The 14,363-nt window shown below is 33.6% G+C and overlaps 1 protein-coding gene across 2 annotated transcripts; it reads right to left on the bottom strand.

Moving 5' to 3' along the window:
* Positions 1 to 7,848: 7,848 nt before the first annotated feature.
* Positions 7,849 to 13,687, bottom strand: ralbb (v-ral simian leukemia viral oncogene homolog Bb (ras related)). Of its 2 annotated transcripts, none has more exons than XM_051123424.1 (5): positions 13,557 to 13,687; positions 12,772 to 12,887; positions 10,831 to 11,039; positions 8,758 to 8,935; positions 7,849 to 8,663 (listed from the first exon to the last, which is right to left on the bottom strand). In XM_051123424.1, exons 2-5 carry the CDS (start codon positions 12,883 to 12,885, stop codon positions 8,544 to 8,546), a joined length of 621 nt encoding a protein of 206 aa, XP_050979381.1. In that variant the 5' UTR covers positions 12,886 to 12,887; positions 13,557 to 13,687; the 3' UTR covers positions 7,849 to 8,543. The 2 variants fall into 2 exon arrangements, with proteins under 2 accessions (XP_050979381.1, XP_050979380.1); XM_051123423.1 differs by having other exon boundaries at positions 12,772 to 12,920; positions 13,557 to 13,674.
* Positions 13,688 to 14,363: the final 676 nt, after the last annotated feature.

Here is a 14,363-nt window from a genome sequence, read left to right as displayed (position 1 = left end):
CAAAGAACACTGAAAAAGTACCACAATATGTGACCATGGACCACAAAACCAGTCATAAGTGTGAGCTTAATACATCATCTGAAAGCTGAATAAATAAGCTTTCCATTGATATATGGTTTGTTAGGATAGAATATTTGGCCGAGATACAACTATTTCAGTATATGGAATCTGAGGGTGCAAAAAAATCAAAATATTGAGAAAATCACCTTTAAAGTTGTCCAAATTAAGTTCTTTGCAATGCATATTACTAATCAAAAATTAAGTTTTTATAAATTTACAGTAGGAAATTTACAAAATATCTCCATGGAACATGATCTTTACTTAATTTCCTAATGATTTTTGGCATAAAAGAAAAATCTATAATTTTGACCCATACAATGTATTTTTGGCTATTGCCAAATATATACCCCAGCGACTTAAGACTGGTTTTGTGGTCCAGGGTCACACATGTGTTTGTAAGAGCGCGTTCTGAACCTGCCACTGTCCAAGAAGCATCTAATTCAAATGTAAACAATTCATCAGAGAAGCGCTCAAATAGAATGTTGGGATGTTGATCCAATTATGACATGGAATTCCAAGCTGTAAAAACAGGGCGAAGATCTGAACACGGGTGTTGGGTGATCAGGAGTCAGGTGAGTCACTTACTGTATCATTGAAGTACCTCTGGCTATTAGAAAAACAATCGGGGATAGTTGTCACACTATATTCCAGTAATTATTTATCATAAATAATAAGTCTTCCTGCAACAACATGTAGTACAAAACGTGGATCTCCCCAATTAACAGATTAAAAAGCACAAGTACTCTTAACAATGTTCAACATTCTGATTTATGCTTATTATCTCTCTAGAATTTGGTTAGTGACATTCATTGTTTGGTTGTGTTGACGAAATGGATCGAAAGTCCAAAAACGAGCAGAAGAGAAAGAAGAAGTGGGGCAAGTTTGGGTCATCTTCTCCAGATGTGGAGGCCTCAGCCGCTGCACCTGCTGAAGGTGTCCAAGCTCCCTCTTCTTCCTCCCGAAAGCGCAAGTTTCCATCTCTGCGCCGGGTTTTTTGCAGAATGCTATCTTTTCTGTCATGTGTGTCTTCGTGTGAGGTGGTTGAGTCTATTGAGACTCAGTCAACCGGAATCGACACACATGACGATGCTTCTTCCTCACCTGCGGTCAGCGGATCCTCTGATCCAGAGGTTGATTTGCAGGATGAGAGCCAGGAGAAAGAAGCAATCAAAGGTGAGAAATTGTTTGCATGATTTACATGCTTAAATCTCATCCGTCTAGTGTGCACAATTAAAAACACATATGAATATCTTCACACAGATGAGCAAAGCTCCACTTCGGGCATTGAAGATACTTCCACGTCCACAGACAGCAGTGCTTCAGATCTGCTGGATGAAACCCTGGACATGGAAGTTATCAGAGGTTAGTCAGTTTTACAATCTTTGTGTGTGGTTTGAACTTGAAACAGCTTTCATACTTTGCATTAAAACATCACATCACCACGGTTTTGTGGTTCACAGATGTACCTGGAGAGTCGAGCACCTCTTCCAGCACTGATGGTTCTTCCTCAAATGGACCATCAGATCTGGAGACCAGTGGAGGTTTCACCTCCATCAGCGCTGATGATTCCTCCTCATCTCCAGAAGACAAACTATCAGATCTGGAGACCAGCGGAGGTTTCACCTCCATCAGCGCTGATGATTCCTCCTCATCTCCAGAACACAAATCTTCAGATCTGGAGACCAGCGGAGGTTTCACCTCCACCAGCGCTGTGGGTGTTTCCTCATCCGAAGACAGCGAGAAGATCGACCTGCTCGCTGAACTTCAGGCCGCAGCGCTTCTTGAAGGTTAGAGGTTACTAAGTTTATTAAATTGGTTACTGTAATAATTAGTTAGTATATAATTCATTAGCTTAATATGTGATGTGTAATAATCCATTCTTTACAGATGCAGGTGGTGATCAAACCATCTCTGATGCGGATCTCGACTGGTGAGTGCTGAGAATGTTGTATTTTGATGTATTGTAGTTACTGAAATTAACTGGAATTGGTTCCCATGGCTTCAAATAAGCATATCTCATCAATTAACAACCTCATTGTGTAAAAAAATCCCTTATGGAAAAGATGAGTGGGATTTTAACTTCTGGAACCCAACTTTTGCACTATTGTTAAACATACAGTTGAGGACAAAAGTTTACAAACAACTAAATGGTTTCTTTCAGGTTCCACAAATTCTTTGGTTTTCAGCATTTTTGTGTATTTTAACCCTTTCTAACAATGACTGTATAATTTTGAGATACTTCTTTTCACGCTGAGGACAACTTAGGGGCTCATATGCAACTATTAAAGAAGGTTTAAACACTGATGCTTCAGAAGGAAGCACAATGCATTAAATTGAATTTGAAGATCAGGGTAAATGTAACTTATTTTGTCTTCTGCAAAACATGCAAATGTCTTCTGTAGCTTCTAAAGGGCAGTACTAAATGAAAAACTATGGCATTTAGGCATCTAAATATCTTCATTCTGTTCAAAAGTTTTTACCCTCAGTGTGAAAAAATGGATCTCAAAATCATAGTCATTGTTGGAAATATAAATTAAACTATTATTTCCACTTGTGGACTATATGTAAACATCTTTTATGTGAAATATCTTATTCAGGTCAGTACTAAATAAAAAATAACATCCAGATTCTGCAAGGTGTATGTAAACCTTTGATCTCAACCGTATCCCTGATGTTTTCCCAGCATCCTCGGTGTGTTAGCCAGTATGACGGTGCAGTCCAACGGTCTGTCTCAGGCCGAAATACTGCAGCTCATACAGGGCAGTCCACAGCAGGAGCGGATCGAGATCGAGCCGCAGAGTAGCGGCAGCAATAGGGAGGACGATGCCGAGTCGGAAGATGTTGTACCGACAGCATCGCCGACCAAAATCAAGCACTTGGGGTAAATGTTAGATTGAATGTACATACTCAAATACAATGTGCCTTTCATAGACGCCCTCTAATTGAAGACCTGTTGTAGTTTTCCCAATTTAGGCAACACGTGCTACATGAACTCCGTGTTGCAGTGCCTCCTCACCGTTTCCCCCTTCCGGGATAATGTGCTTTCCCAGCGGGAGCGGTGGAATGACGGAAGCACGATGCTCAGGTACCAACACTGAATTTATGCAACATTCATGCAACATTCATTTTAAATAAAAACATTGCAAAACTTCCATAATATTTTCTCTCTCCAGGGCGCTTACTGACCTGCATATGACAAGGCTGACAGGCAACGACAAGAATCTGAAAGCAAAGCTCTTGTCTACGGTGAAGAGATGCATTGAAACTCGCCATCCAGATTTCTTGGGAGACCATCAACAGGTAAGAGAGACGATTAACTGTATATACATGTTCAAATGTATCATTTTCAGACTTGCGTTTAACCTTATCCTTTGCTCGTTTTCAGGACGCCCATGAATTCCTGATGGTTTGCCTGGCACATCTGAAAGAGGAAGGCGAGCTTCTGCAGAGCTGCTGGCCTCAGTACACCTGCCCTGTAGCCAGTATGGAGTTCCAGCTCAACCGCCGGCGCACCTGTGACAGGTAGCATCACACATCCACACCTGCACTCATTTAAGACTCATTACATGTGTTGCTAAGGTTCTTCTGTCGTTTCAGCTGTGGCTTCCAGAGGAGCTTCAGAGAGGATTCCAACTACCTCTCTTTGGTCATTAGTCCTCAAGGATGCCTCGTTGACAGCCTGCAGCAGTACTTCAAAGTAAGTCATCATTAGTGTCATCATATCAGTAGGACGATGCATATTCTGATTGGCTGACGTTCGTGTTTGTGTTCTCCAGACATCTTCGTTTGAATGCTCCTGCAGTGAGTGTGCCGGCTCTACGGCCTCAGAGTCGCTGGAACTAATCAGCCTTCCACGGTACGACACGTTGTTAATCAATTTATATCCTGCAGAATTACTAAACATGAGCTAGTTTATAATTTCCGAACATCTGAATCTCTACAGAGTGCTGGTCCTTCTAGTCATGCGCTTTGACATTACATCCTCAATGTGCAAGCTGAAGAATCGACTGGAAGTTCCAGAAGAGTTTGCATTGTCCTGCAGTACAGGTACGGGTCAGTCCATCAAACATCTGGACATCTGGACACTTAAGGAACAATCATCTGAATTCATCTAAAAGACAAAGAAGACATTGCCCTGAAAAACTATGTTTGAAAGATTGAATATTTACTGAATGTTTTGTTTTATGTGTTGTATGGTCTTCTACAGAGAGCAGAGCGATGAGAGTGACAAAGAGAAAAGGCACAAAGCAACAGCAAGAAAGAAGGAAGAAAGATAGGGTTGAGACTGCAGGACAACAGGAAAGATATAGACAGCAATGCATGAAATATGACAGAGAATGTTATATAGAATAATAAACAACCAAACAATAATTAGAACCGCTGATAAATAGATAGAATATTATATGGATTGATAGATAGATTTATAAAATTAAAGATAAAACCATATATAGATAGACAGATATACAGATAGATAGATAGATAGATAGGTAGGTATACTGTAAAAAAAAACATTTGTTGAGTCAACTTAAAATAATTTGTTATAATAATTCAGTCAACTCAAAAAAAAGTTAGATATTTGAGTGATTCAACTTAACATTTTAAGGCAGCTGGGTTACTTACCCAGCTTTTAAGTTTAACAAACATCTAAGTTGTCACTTAGTACAACTTAACATTTTAAGTTTACTAAACTTATTTGAGTTGACTGAACTACAGGGTAACAAATTATTTTAAGCTGACTCAACAAATTGTTTTTTGTTTTTTACAGTGTAGATAGATAGAACTAACAATGAAATTACAATATGAATCCTAAAACAATATATAGAACTACAGAATGATAGATTGAATGATAGATCATCTAATAATCAGTGTTTATGTTAAACAGGTGGAAGCATCAAACAGCAGCTGCACTCAGTACAGACTAGCTGGAGTCGTGTCTCATCTGGGCAGCAGTTTGTATTGTGGTAAGAATATCTTCTGTATTTTCAGTTGTCTCATTCACTCAATTCAGGATCACACTAAAGTTCTTCCATCATATAGGTCACTACATCAGTCACATCCGTGACTTCACTGGATCCGGATGGCTGGAGTGCAGCGATACCAGCATCAAAAGATCCAGCTGGGAGAAGGCGTCAAGTAACATCGGGAAGAACGGATACATGCTCTTCTATGTGAAGAGGTAAATACTACCACAATACTTCTGCTAAAATATAATTTACTGCTCAGTTTGCTTATATTATGTTGTTTTGTACCTGTAGTTGAGCAGCAGCTGGTTGATGCAAAAGGAAGGGAATTACAAAAAGCCAGTGAACATCCTTCTGTAGTTTCTCCATCCTCCGTCTTCCAAACACCAGCTCTCCCGTCTTCCCTGATTTATCCTCAGCATCCTGGGAATCGCATCTCTCCACCAGAACACTGGTGTCTTGAGGCAACTGTTAAGAACTGTACAGTTCAACAATGTTCACCTCACATCCTTCTTCATCAGTAGTTCATCTTGCAATCCCAGGAAAAGCAGGCTGTCCCTAATTGTATAGTTATTAATGTTTACAGAATCTATAATATTATTTAAAACCCAACTAAAGTCTATGTTACTATTAGTACTGTACTATTTATGTTAACTGAGCCAGTGTGTTAACTTGTGTATGTTTGGGTCATATGTATAATTTACAGTATATGTATAACATATGTATAATTTTGCACTATGTAAAAAAACATGTAAACATTGTATTGCATCCTTACCTATCAATAAATATTATCAAAAATATATGAATTACATGCATTTTTTTGGCGTAACAGTTTAACTGAATTACATGCGCCTTGTGAGATAAAGGCTGCAATTAATCTTAGAAATATTCGCTTCTCAAGTTTGGACATTTTTTCACATATACATATATTTGTGCATTAACATTTTCACAACATTTTCAACCAAACATTCTAAATAAATAAATAAATAAATATACACACACAGAGCTGGGTAGTAACTGATTACATGTAATCTGGATTACACAATCAGATTCCAAAAATACTCATAATCAGACTACAGTTACTTTTTTATGGATTACATGATTACATATTATTTACATAATAGCAATAAATTATTCATAATTTACTGATTTCCCCTAATTCCTCTTTTTCATCTTTTAAATGTTCCTTCTTAAAATCGCCTCCTGCTAATATACATTCAGAAAGTCTTCACGTTTTGTGGACATTCACACAAAGATCGGTCATTATTCATTATTATATGACCACTAATTTACAAAAATCTTTTCAGGTTTAAGAATTAATTATAGAACACATTAATTTTTAGTTAAATTATCATTCTGTAGGTTATTTAACCATGTATTTATATGTCTTTGGAAGGCTTTTGTCTTTTAAAAATATTCAAATGCATATATGTACTTGAAGTTCCCTTGAGATTTGAAAACAAATATTTTGATAATTAAGTATCACATGTGCATGTTCATTGGCTCTCTGAGCTTGGTTATGGTCACATGACATGCAGGTAAACAAATAATATATTTCATTTTTAGCACTTTTTTTTAATGATTTGTGTTAATTTAACTTTTTTATGATTTAATTATTAGTTTTTCTTTAAACTGATAAACCTCCTGAATTTTCTTGACGAACACCAGTTTAGGAAAACTTAACGTAATGTAATGTCTAATGCACTCCATGTTGTTAATAACAACTCTTTGTATTTTTATGTCAAAATGTTAAAATATTATCCTATTTAAATCAATGTGATAAACAAGTTAGGTCAAAAGTAATCTAAAAGTAATCTGATTACATTACCTAAAATGTGTAATATAATGGATTACGTTACTAACTACAATTTTTGTCATGTAATTCAGAATCAGTAACGGATTACAATTTGTAAGTAATCTATCCAGATGAGCATGTCAAGGACCAATTTACATGAATGAAAAAGTACAAATGTAAGTTGTAAGTTACAAATGTCAGCTACACATTAACCTGTGAATTTAGAGTTTTTTCATCAAAAATGTTAACAAAATTCAAAACATTCATAACAGTGAATTTACCAAATATGTAAATATAATCCTCAACGTCAGATTTACCTCAGCGGACGAAGGAAAATAAATAATTAGCGTAACGGTAAAAATTGCCAGACAAAATGACTAAAAAGTATGTATTTAAGCGAAAATAAGATAATATATTACTATTTACTAATTGTATTAATTAATTATTTTAGCTAAAATGAAAGGTTTATCTGCAACTTTTTCTATTTGGAAGAAAAGTCTTCACATAATATACATTAAAAACATCTGTATTTAATCACAACACAAGAAAATAACTTATTTAAAAAAAAATAATTTAAAAAAATTCTATGAACTCTATTGATGCATGCAAGTTTGCATGGATTTTCCTTGTTTTTATTAATTTAATACATTTCATTTTTTTAAACACAAAGTTTGCATAGAAACTTCTTATTTTGAATTTTTATTTACTTTAATTTTATTTATTTTTTTGCAGTCGCATCTTGAAAGTCTCAGCATCCTCAGGCTTGTGCATGTTTAAGTGAAGCCCATCACAAGCGTCTTTACAATGGGGTGTTAAATGCTGAATAGGCGGTTTCTCACATTCAAAGTCAAGGTGACTGATTACCTCCGGACACATTTTACTGCTCTCATAAACTCTTATGGCCCTGCTGCCATCCTTTGTCAAAACTCCGGAGGCCATCAAATGCAGAAACAAGAGTGCAATGCAAAATTCCAGCATCTTCTTGTTGACCGTTTCAGCGCTGGAACACAAAACGCATCACAGAGAATCATAACAAATTCATAGAAGGTTTATTTGGTCTATAATCACCAGGCAGAGAAATCAATAAACAAGTGGTTTGATTACAAAAATATCATAATTCCAACTGTGCCTGTTTTATAATAAAAGCAACACATTTGGTGAGCGCGCATAGTGAAATTTGTCAACCTCACCACACGCATTCACCTTCCTCAGCCGTGTTAAGTTGCATGATAATGCATTCAAAACAAATACATATGGCATATGTCTGTTGCCTTTGCATTTAAAGACGTGAAAGGCTGATAAAATAGAGTATTTAGCACAAGAAGTGTGATAAAGTAAAAAAAGAAATTCATGAAACACAAGCAGAACTCATTTCTGAATAGTTAGTCACAAACTGTAGCATTTAATTCAATGCAACAATTTAGAAATGCATTCTATTCCTGTTTCATAAATGCGGCATAATGAATATTCCTTGAGTGTAAAAAAGTGACTTTTGGAAAGCCTCCATATTTCACATATTAGAGTTACGCTACTGATTTGAACTGGTAGAAATGTATAAAAAGTCCTTTAAAGATCGCCACAGTGGCTTACGGTTCAGGTTTGATTGTATTTGGCAAAAAAACGCTTAAGGAGGAGGTTGATCTGGAGGATCTGGTCTCCTCAGCATCAGAAGAACGGCTCAGTCCAGGACAGGAAAGCTTGACGTGGAAATCAAGCGCTTGTGCGGCTCAAAGCAGCGTGCATCTCTCTTTCAGGCTCTTCTTTTTCTTCCCGCTCTTCTTCCCGTTCTTCTCCTTGTTCTCGGACATCTTCTTCGTCCGCACCTCCCTCATCAAATCAAAGAAGACCTGCGAACAACAAAACGAGCTTCATAGATGCTTCATAGGGTTCACATGCGAGATCACGTATTCTGAAAGTATCAGGATATTTAGTGCACGAAACCTTATCGACGTTCGCTCTGGTTTTGGCTGATGTTTCCACATACTGAACGGACCACTCCTCCGCTTTGGTTCGGGCCTCGTCTGCAGACACCTGCCTCCTGTCCTCCAAATCTGACTTATTCCCCACCAATAACAGAGGGATTTTATCCTCCTCCGCTTTCACTCTCAGGATCTGCTCCCTGTGTGGACCAGTAACACATAATGTCATCTACATAGTTGAAAGTTTGGAATAATTAAGTCTGCAAATACATTTAAAAATGTGAAATATTATTACAATTTAAAATAGCTGTTTGTTATGTGAATATGTTTTAATCTGTCATTTATTTCTGCGATCAAAGCTGAATTTTTAGCATCATTACTCCAGTCTTCAGTGTCACATGATCCTTCAGAAATCATTTGGTGCTCTACAAGTATTTTTGATTATTATCAATGTGTATCAGTTGTGCTGCACAATATTTTAGTGGAAACCATGATAAAATACCATTCCAATATTTGGGGTGAGTACTATTAAAAAATATGCATTAAATTGATCAAAAGTGACAGTAAATATATTAATAAATATTTTAATTTCAAATAAAATGCTGTTCTTTTGAACTTTCTATTTAAAAAAAAAATCCACAAAAATATTAAGCAGCAAAAATAGTTTTCAACATTACTAATAATAAAAATATTAATTGAGCACCAATAATATATGTATTTTTACTTACAAACTGCTATTTCTACCCAATAAAATATTCTAGAGCTTGAAAAATGTATATTCGTTAAAGTATTTTAAGAATTTTTCAAATCAGAATTATATATACTAATTAATATACACTTATATATTAATATATATTAATATTCCCTCATATATTCAAGAACAGATTTTTTTTTACTTCTGCTGTAATGACAAAGCTGTTAATTTTTAACTACAATTGGCAATAAATACTGAATAATTATGATATATAATTCCATTTCAATAACTTTTAAGGTTTCAATAACTGAACATTCTTCAGGATCTACTTTTTTTTTTTTATTACAAATTATTTTAAATCATTATTTCTAATCATTGACATTACAGGGTTTTTAAAAAATATTTTTTTCTCACAAATAACAATTTCTATTTAATAAAATACTTTAGTGCTCAACACAACTAGAAAAATATTCATTTTAAAAATCTCCATTTATTTTTATTTAATTTTATTTATTTTATTTTTTAAAGATTGTGTTATTTTCCATGATATTTCCAGGTCTAGAAATCACACTCATATTTCTAGAAATTCCCTCATATATTTTTTATTTTTCCAGTCCTTTTTTTTCTTTCTTTATTTAATTTTTTTTAAATCAAGTTTTAAGTTTGATTAATTTCCATGATATTTCCAGGTCTAGAAATCACACTTTTGAAATTCTCTCATCTATTTAGGTTTTTTTCAGTTCTGATTTATTTTATTTTATTCTAATTGTTTAAGATTTTATCAATTTCCATGACTTTTCCAAGTCTAGAAATCCCACTTTTGAAATTCTCTCATGTATTGAGGCTTTCTTTCTTTCCTTATTTATTTATATTTTATTCATTTTTATAATATGGGTCTTTTTCAGTTCTTCCTTCTCTCTTTCTTTCATTTATCTGATTTTTAATTAAGATCTAATTAATTTTAACATTTGTTTATGACTTTTCCAGATCTACAATAACACTTTATTTAGGCCTTTTCTGTTCTGATTTAATTTATTTTACTTTTTAAAGATTTTAATTTCCATGATTTTATGATTCCAATTTCCAGAAAATGAATTAAAGTAAGAAAGATAATGCCAGCTCACATCTTGATTTTCAGCTTTTTTAACTTATTTTAAAGCTTGTTTTGACTAATTTCAAGCTGAGAACCACCGCTCTGAATTTTGCTGTCAGTGAGGACAAATAACCTGATTCTAGCTCTGTATCTGATAGCTTGAGAGTTTTGCAGTGTGCAGGATGCCGCTGTAACGATAACAACATTCTGAGAACATACAGTGCGGTAACTGCGATTCTTCCAAACTAGAACTGAACGCACTAGAACAGCAGATAAGCAGGACGTCCAGTGACTCGTGAAGAGCTGACCTAAACTCTGACGTGGCGCTGAAGGACTCAGACTCTGTTATGGAGAACACCAGAAGGAAACCCTCTCCGCTGCGGAAGTAGTTGTCCCTGATGGCGGCGTAGTCTTCCTGCCCCGCCGTATCCAAAATATCAATCTGTACCTCCTCTCCATCCAGGACCACCTTCTTCCGGTAACTGTCGGCCTTGGTGGGTTCGTAGTCCTCCACAAACTGAGGCAGAGGCGAGCAATGCAGATTACAAAGTATTGGTTATAACGGTAATAGTTTTTCCTATAGAATCAGTGGTGTTGTTTTTAACTAAGACTAATACTAATAAAAATCATATGTGAGATTAAAATGAAAGGTTAAATGAAATAAAACATTAGACAAAATGCTTAAACTTAAAACAAATTAAAATTACAAGTAATTTTAGTACTTCAGCATAAATTTTATGTAAAGTTTACTTAATTGAAAGTACTAAAATTACTAAAACTAAAATAAAAATTAATTAAAGCACAAGAGGAATATAAAGATTAAGAAACCTCAATTAAATAAGTTGAAATACTTAAATTAATAGTACTAAAATTAAACATAAATGAAAGCTAAATAGAATCATTTTAAAAAACTGAAATAAGTTATAGTACTAAATTTACTAAAACTGAAATAAAAAATACATTAAAGTTAAACAGAAACATTAAAAAAAAAAAAACAATAAAAAACTGGCTGAAATAATTCGAAGTATTAAAAATACTAAAACTAAACTAAAAATTAAGACAAACCAGAAATATTAAAAAATATGAAACCTAAATGAAATAAAATATGTTTATATACTAAAATTACTAAAACTACAAATTAAAAATAAATTAAAGCTAAATAGAATTACTTAATAAAACTAACTGAAATATGTTAAAATACCAGATTTACTAAACCTGAAATAAAAATAGATTAAAGCTAAATAGAAATATACAAAACAATAAAAAACTACCTACAATATTTTTAAGTATTAAAAATACTAAAACTAAATAAGCAAACAAGAAATATTATAAAATATAAAACCAAAATGAAATAAAATAAGTTTATGTACTAAAATTACTAAAACTACATATTAAAAATAAATTAAAGCTAAATAGAATTATTTAATAAAACTAACTGAAATAAGTTAAAATACTAGATTTACTAAAACTGAAATAAAAATAGATTAAAGCTAAATAGAAATATACAAAAGAATAAAAAAAACTACCTACAATATTTTTAAGTATTAAAAATACTAAAACTAAATAACTAAACAAGAAATATTAATAAATATAAAACCAAAATGAAATAAAATAAGTTTATGTACCAAAATTACTAAAACTACAAATTAAAAATAAATTAAAGCTAAATAGAATTATTTAATAAAACTAACTGAAATAAGTTAAAATACTAGATTTACTAAAACTGAAATAAAAATAGATTAAAGCTAAATAGAAACGAACTGAAATAAGTTAAAGTACTAAATTGACTAAAATAAAAATAAAAATACATTAACGCTAAATATAAAAATATAAAACAATAAAATCTAAAAACTAAAATTAGAAAAATAATAAAAACAAAAAACTATAATTATGAAAAAAAAACCTAAACTGAAATGATTTTAAGTATTAAAAAAACACTAAAACTAAAATAAAAATACAATAAGAAATATAAATATTAATAAAACATATCTAAAATAAAAAGCCAAAGTACTAAAATGACTAAAACTGAACCTGAAATAAAACTAAATAGAAATATAAAACATAACAAAAGCACATCGCAAAAAAAAACTAAAACTTAAGCTAAAATTATGTTACAAAAAAAAACATTTAAATTATTAATAAGTACTATAATAATAAGGAATAATGATAATTTTGAAAAAAACAATTCCTGCGGCTTAAATAAAAACTGATTCATGTAAGAATGTGTGTTTCAGTGAAAGCGTGTTCACCTCGTCATACATGAACTGCAGTGTCAGAGCTGATTTTCCCACGCCACCGCTGCCCACCATGATCACCTTATGCAGAACCAGGGAACTTTGGTTTTTGCCCTTATTTGCTGCCATGACTTTAGTGTTCCAGAAGAGAAAATAGAATTAGACTGCAAACATGCAAAAGAAAAATAATCAAACACACAATTACACATATAAAACCATTACAACATATCCATTGACATGCATTGATTTATACATTAAAGTACATGATTATAGTCACACTTCAAAGTTTTTTAGTGCTGAAATAACACGTCAACACCTGTATATGAATATAGTAATCATTGACTATTATGGTACATAGTAAAAGTACCAGGGTACGACTTTGAGGTCACTGAATTTTACTTTGTAATGAAAACAGCATCAGCGAATATTGATTATCAGAAACAGAACACAACAATTTACCATAAAAACACTAGATAGTTTTACACAGGTTGTTATTAAAATGACAAAAGCGATTTTCACTTTTTCATCTTGTGGAGACACCACCCCTTCCTCATTGTTATAGACGAGAGCCCGCCTCTTCTAGCTCTTGATTGGCTGAGCCGACTAACTCAGAGGCGGGTCCTCCTCTACTCGCGCTCTCATTGGATGTACGAGCAATCAATCGCAGAGTTTTCCCACAAAGACACAGAGGCGCTTCACCCGAGGAAATACCTCAAAACACTACAAAGTTGTTGTCTGCGGAAACTGATTAAACTTTTTAAAACTGATCGAAACAACAGAAACTTGTTGAGATTACTCACCTTAAGTTTGATCTGTAAAGAGCTTTGGACTGGATTCGCACGTATAAGCGGTTAAAACATAATTCTGTCAGCCGGGATCAAATCCACTACTCCCGTGCAGCAACACCGCCCCGCCCACCGGATATTCAAATCACAAGGATATGACGCCGTCACACGGTGTAGTTTTTATTTTTTGTTTGTTTGTTTTTATTGATCTACTATTTAAGATTCTTCTTCTTCTTCTTCTTCGGTTTTCATAATCCAGACTTTCAAAACCACCAAAATCCCATAGATTTACATTGACAGAATGTTCAAATGAACCAACACTATTCAAACTCCAACTGACAAAATTCAAATCTAAATTCCCAGAATCCCTTGAGGCTCAATCAAGCGTCACTTCTATGTACTATTTCTAATCCATTTACACTCATTTAAGCTTCCACTCTAATATTTCTAATATTTCTAATCTATCTAGCTAAATCGTGCTAGCAACATGCTAGTAATTTGCTAATCATGCTAACAACATACTAGTAACATGCTAATCATGCTAAAAACTTGCTAATCATGATAGAAACATGCTAGCAACGTGCTAGTAACATGCTAGTAACATGCTAACAACATGTTAATCATGCTAACAACATGCTAATTATGTTAGAAACATGCTAACAAAATGATAATAACATGCTAATCATGTTAGAAACATGTTAACAACATGCTAATCAGCTTGCAGCATCCTAGTAACTTGTTAATCATGCTAGCAACATGCTAGTAACGTGCTAATCATGATAGCAACGTGCTAGTAACATGCTAATCATGCTAACAACATGC

This window comes from Labeo rohita, chromosome 11 (assembly GCF_022985175.1).
Source record: "Labeo rohita strain BAU-BD-2019 chromosome 11, IGBB_LRoh.1.0, whole genome shotgun sequence".
In the NCBI taxonomy this organism is placed as follows: domain Eukaryota; kingdom Metazoa; phylum Chordata; class Actinopteri; order Cypriniformes; family Cyprinidae; genus Labeo; species Labeo rohita.
The sequence above is the reverse complement of the archived record's forward strand: the minus strand, read 5'-3'. Positions and strand labels throughout refer to the sequence as shown.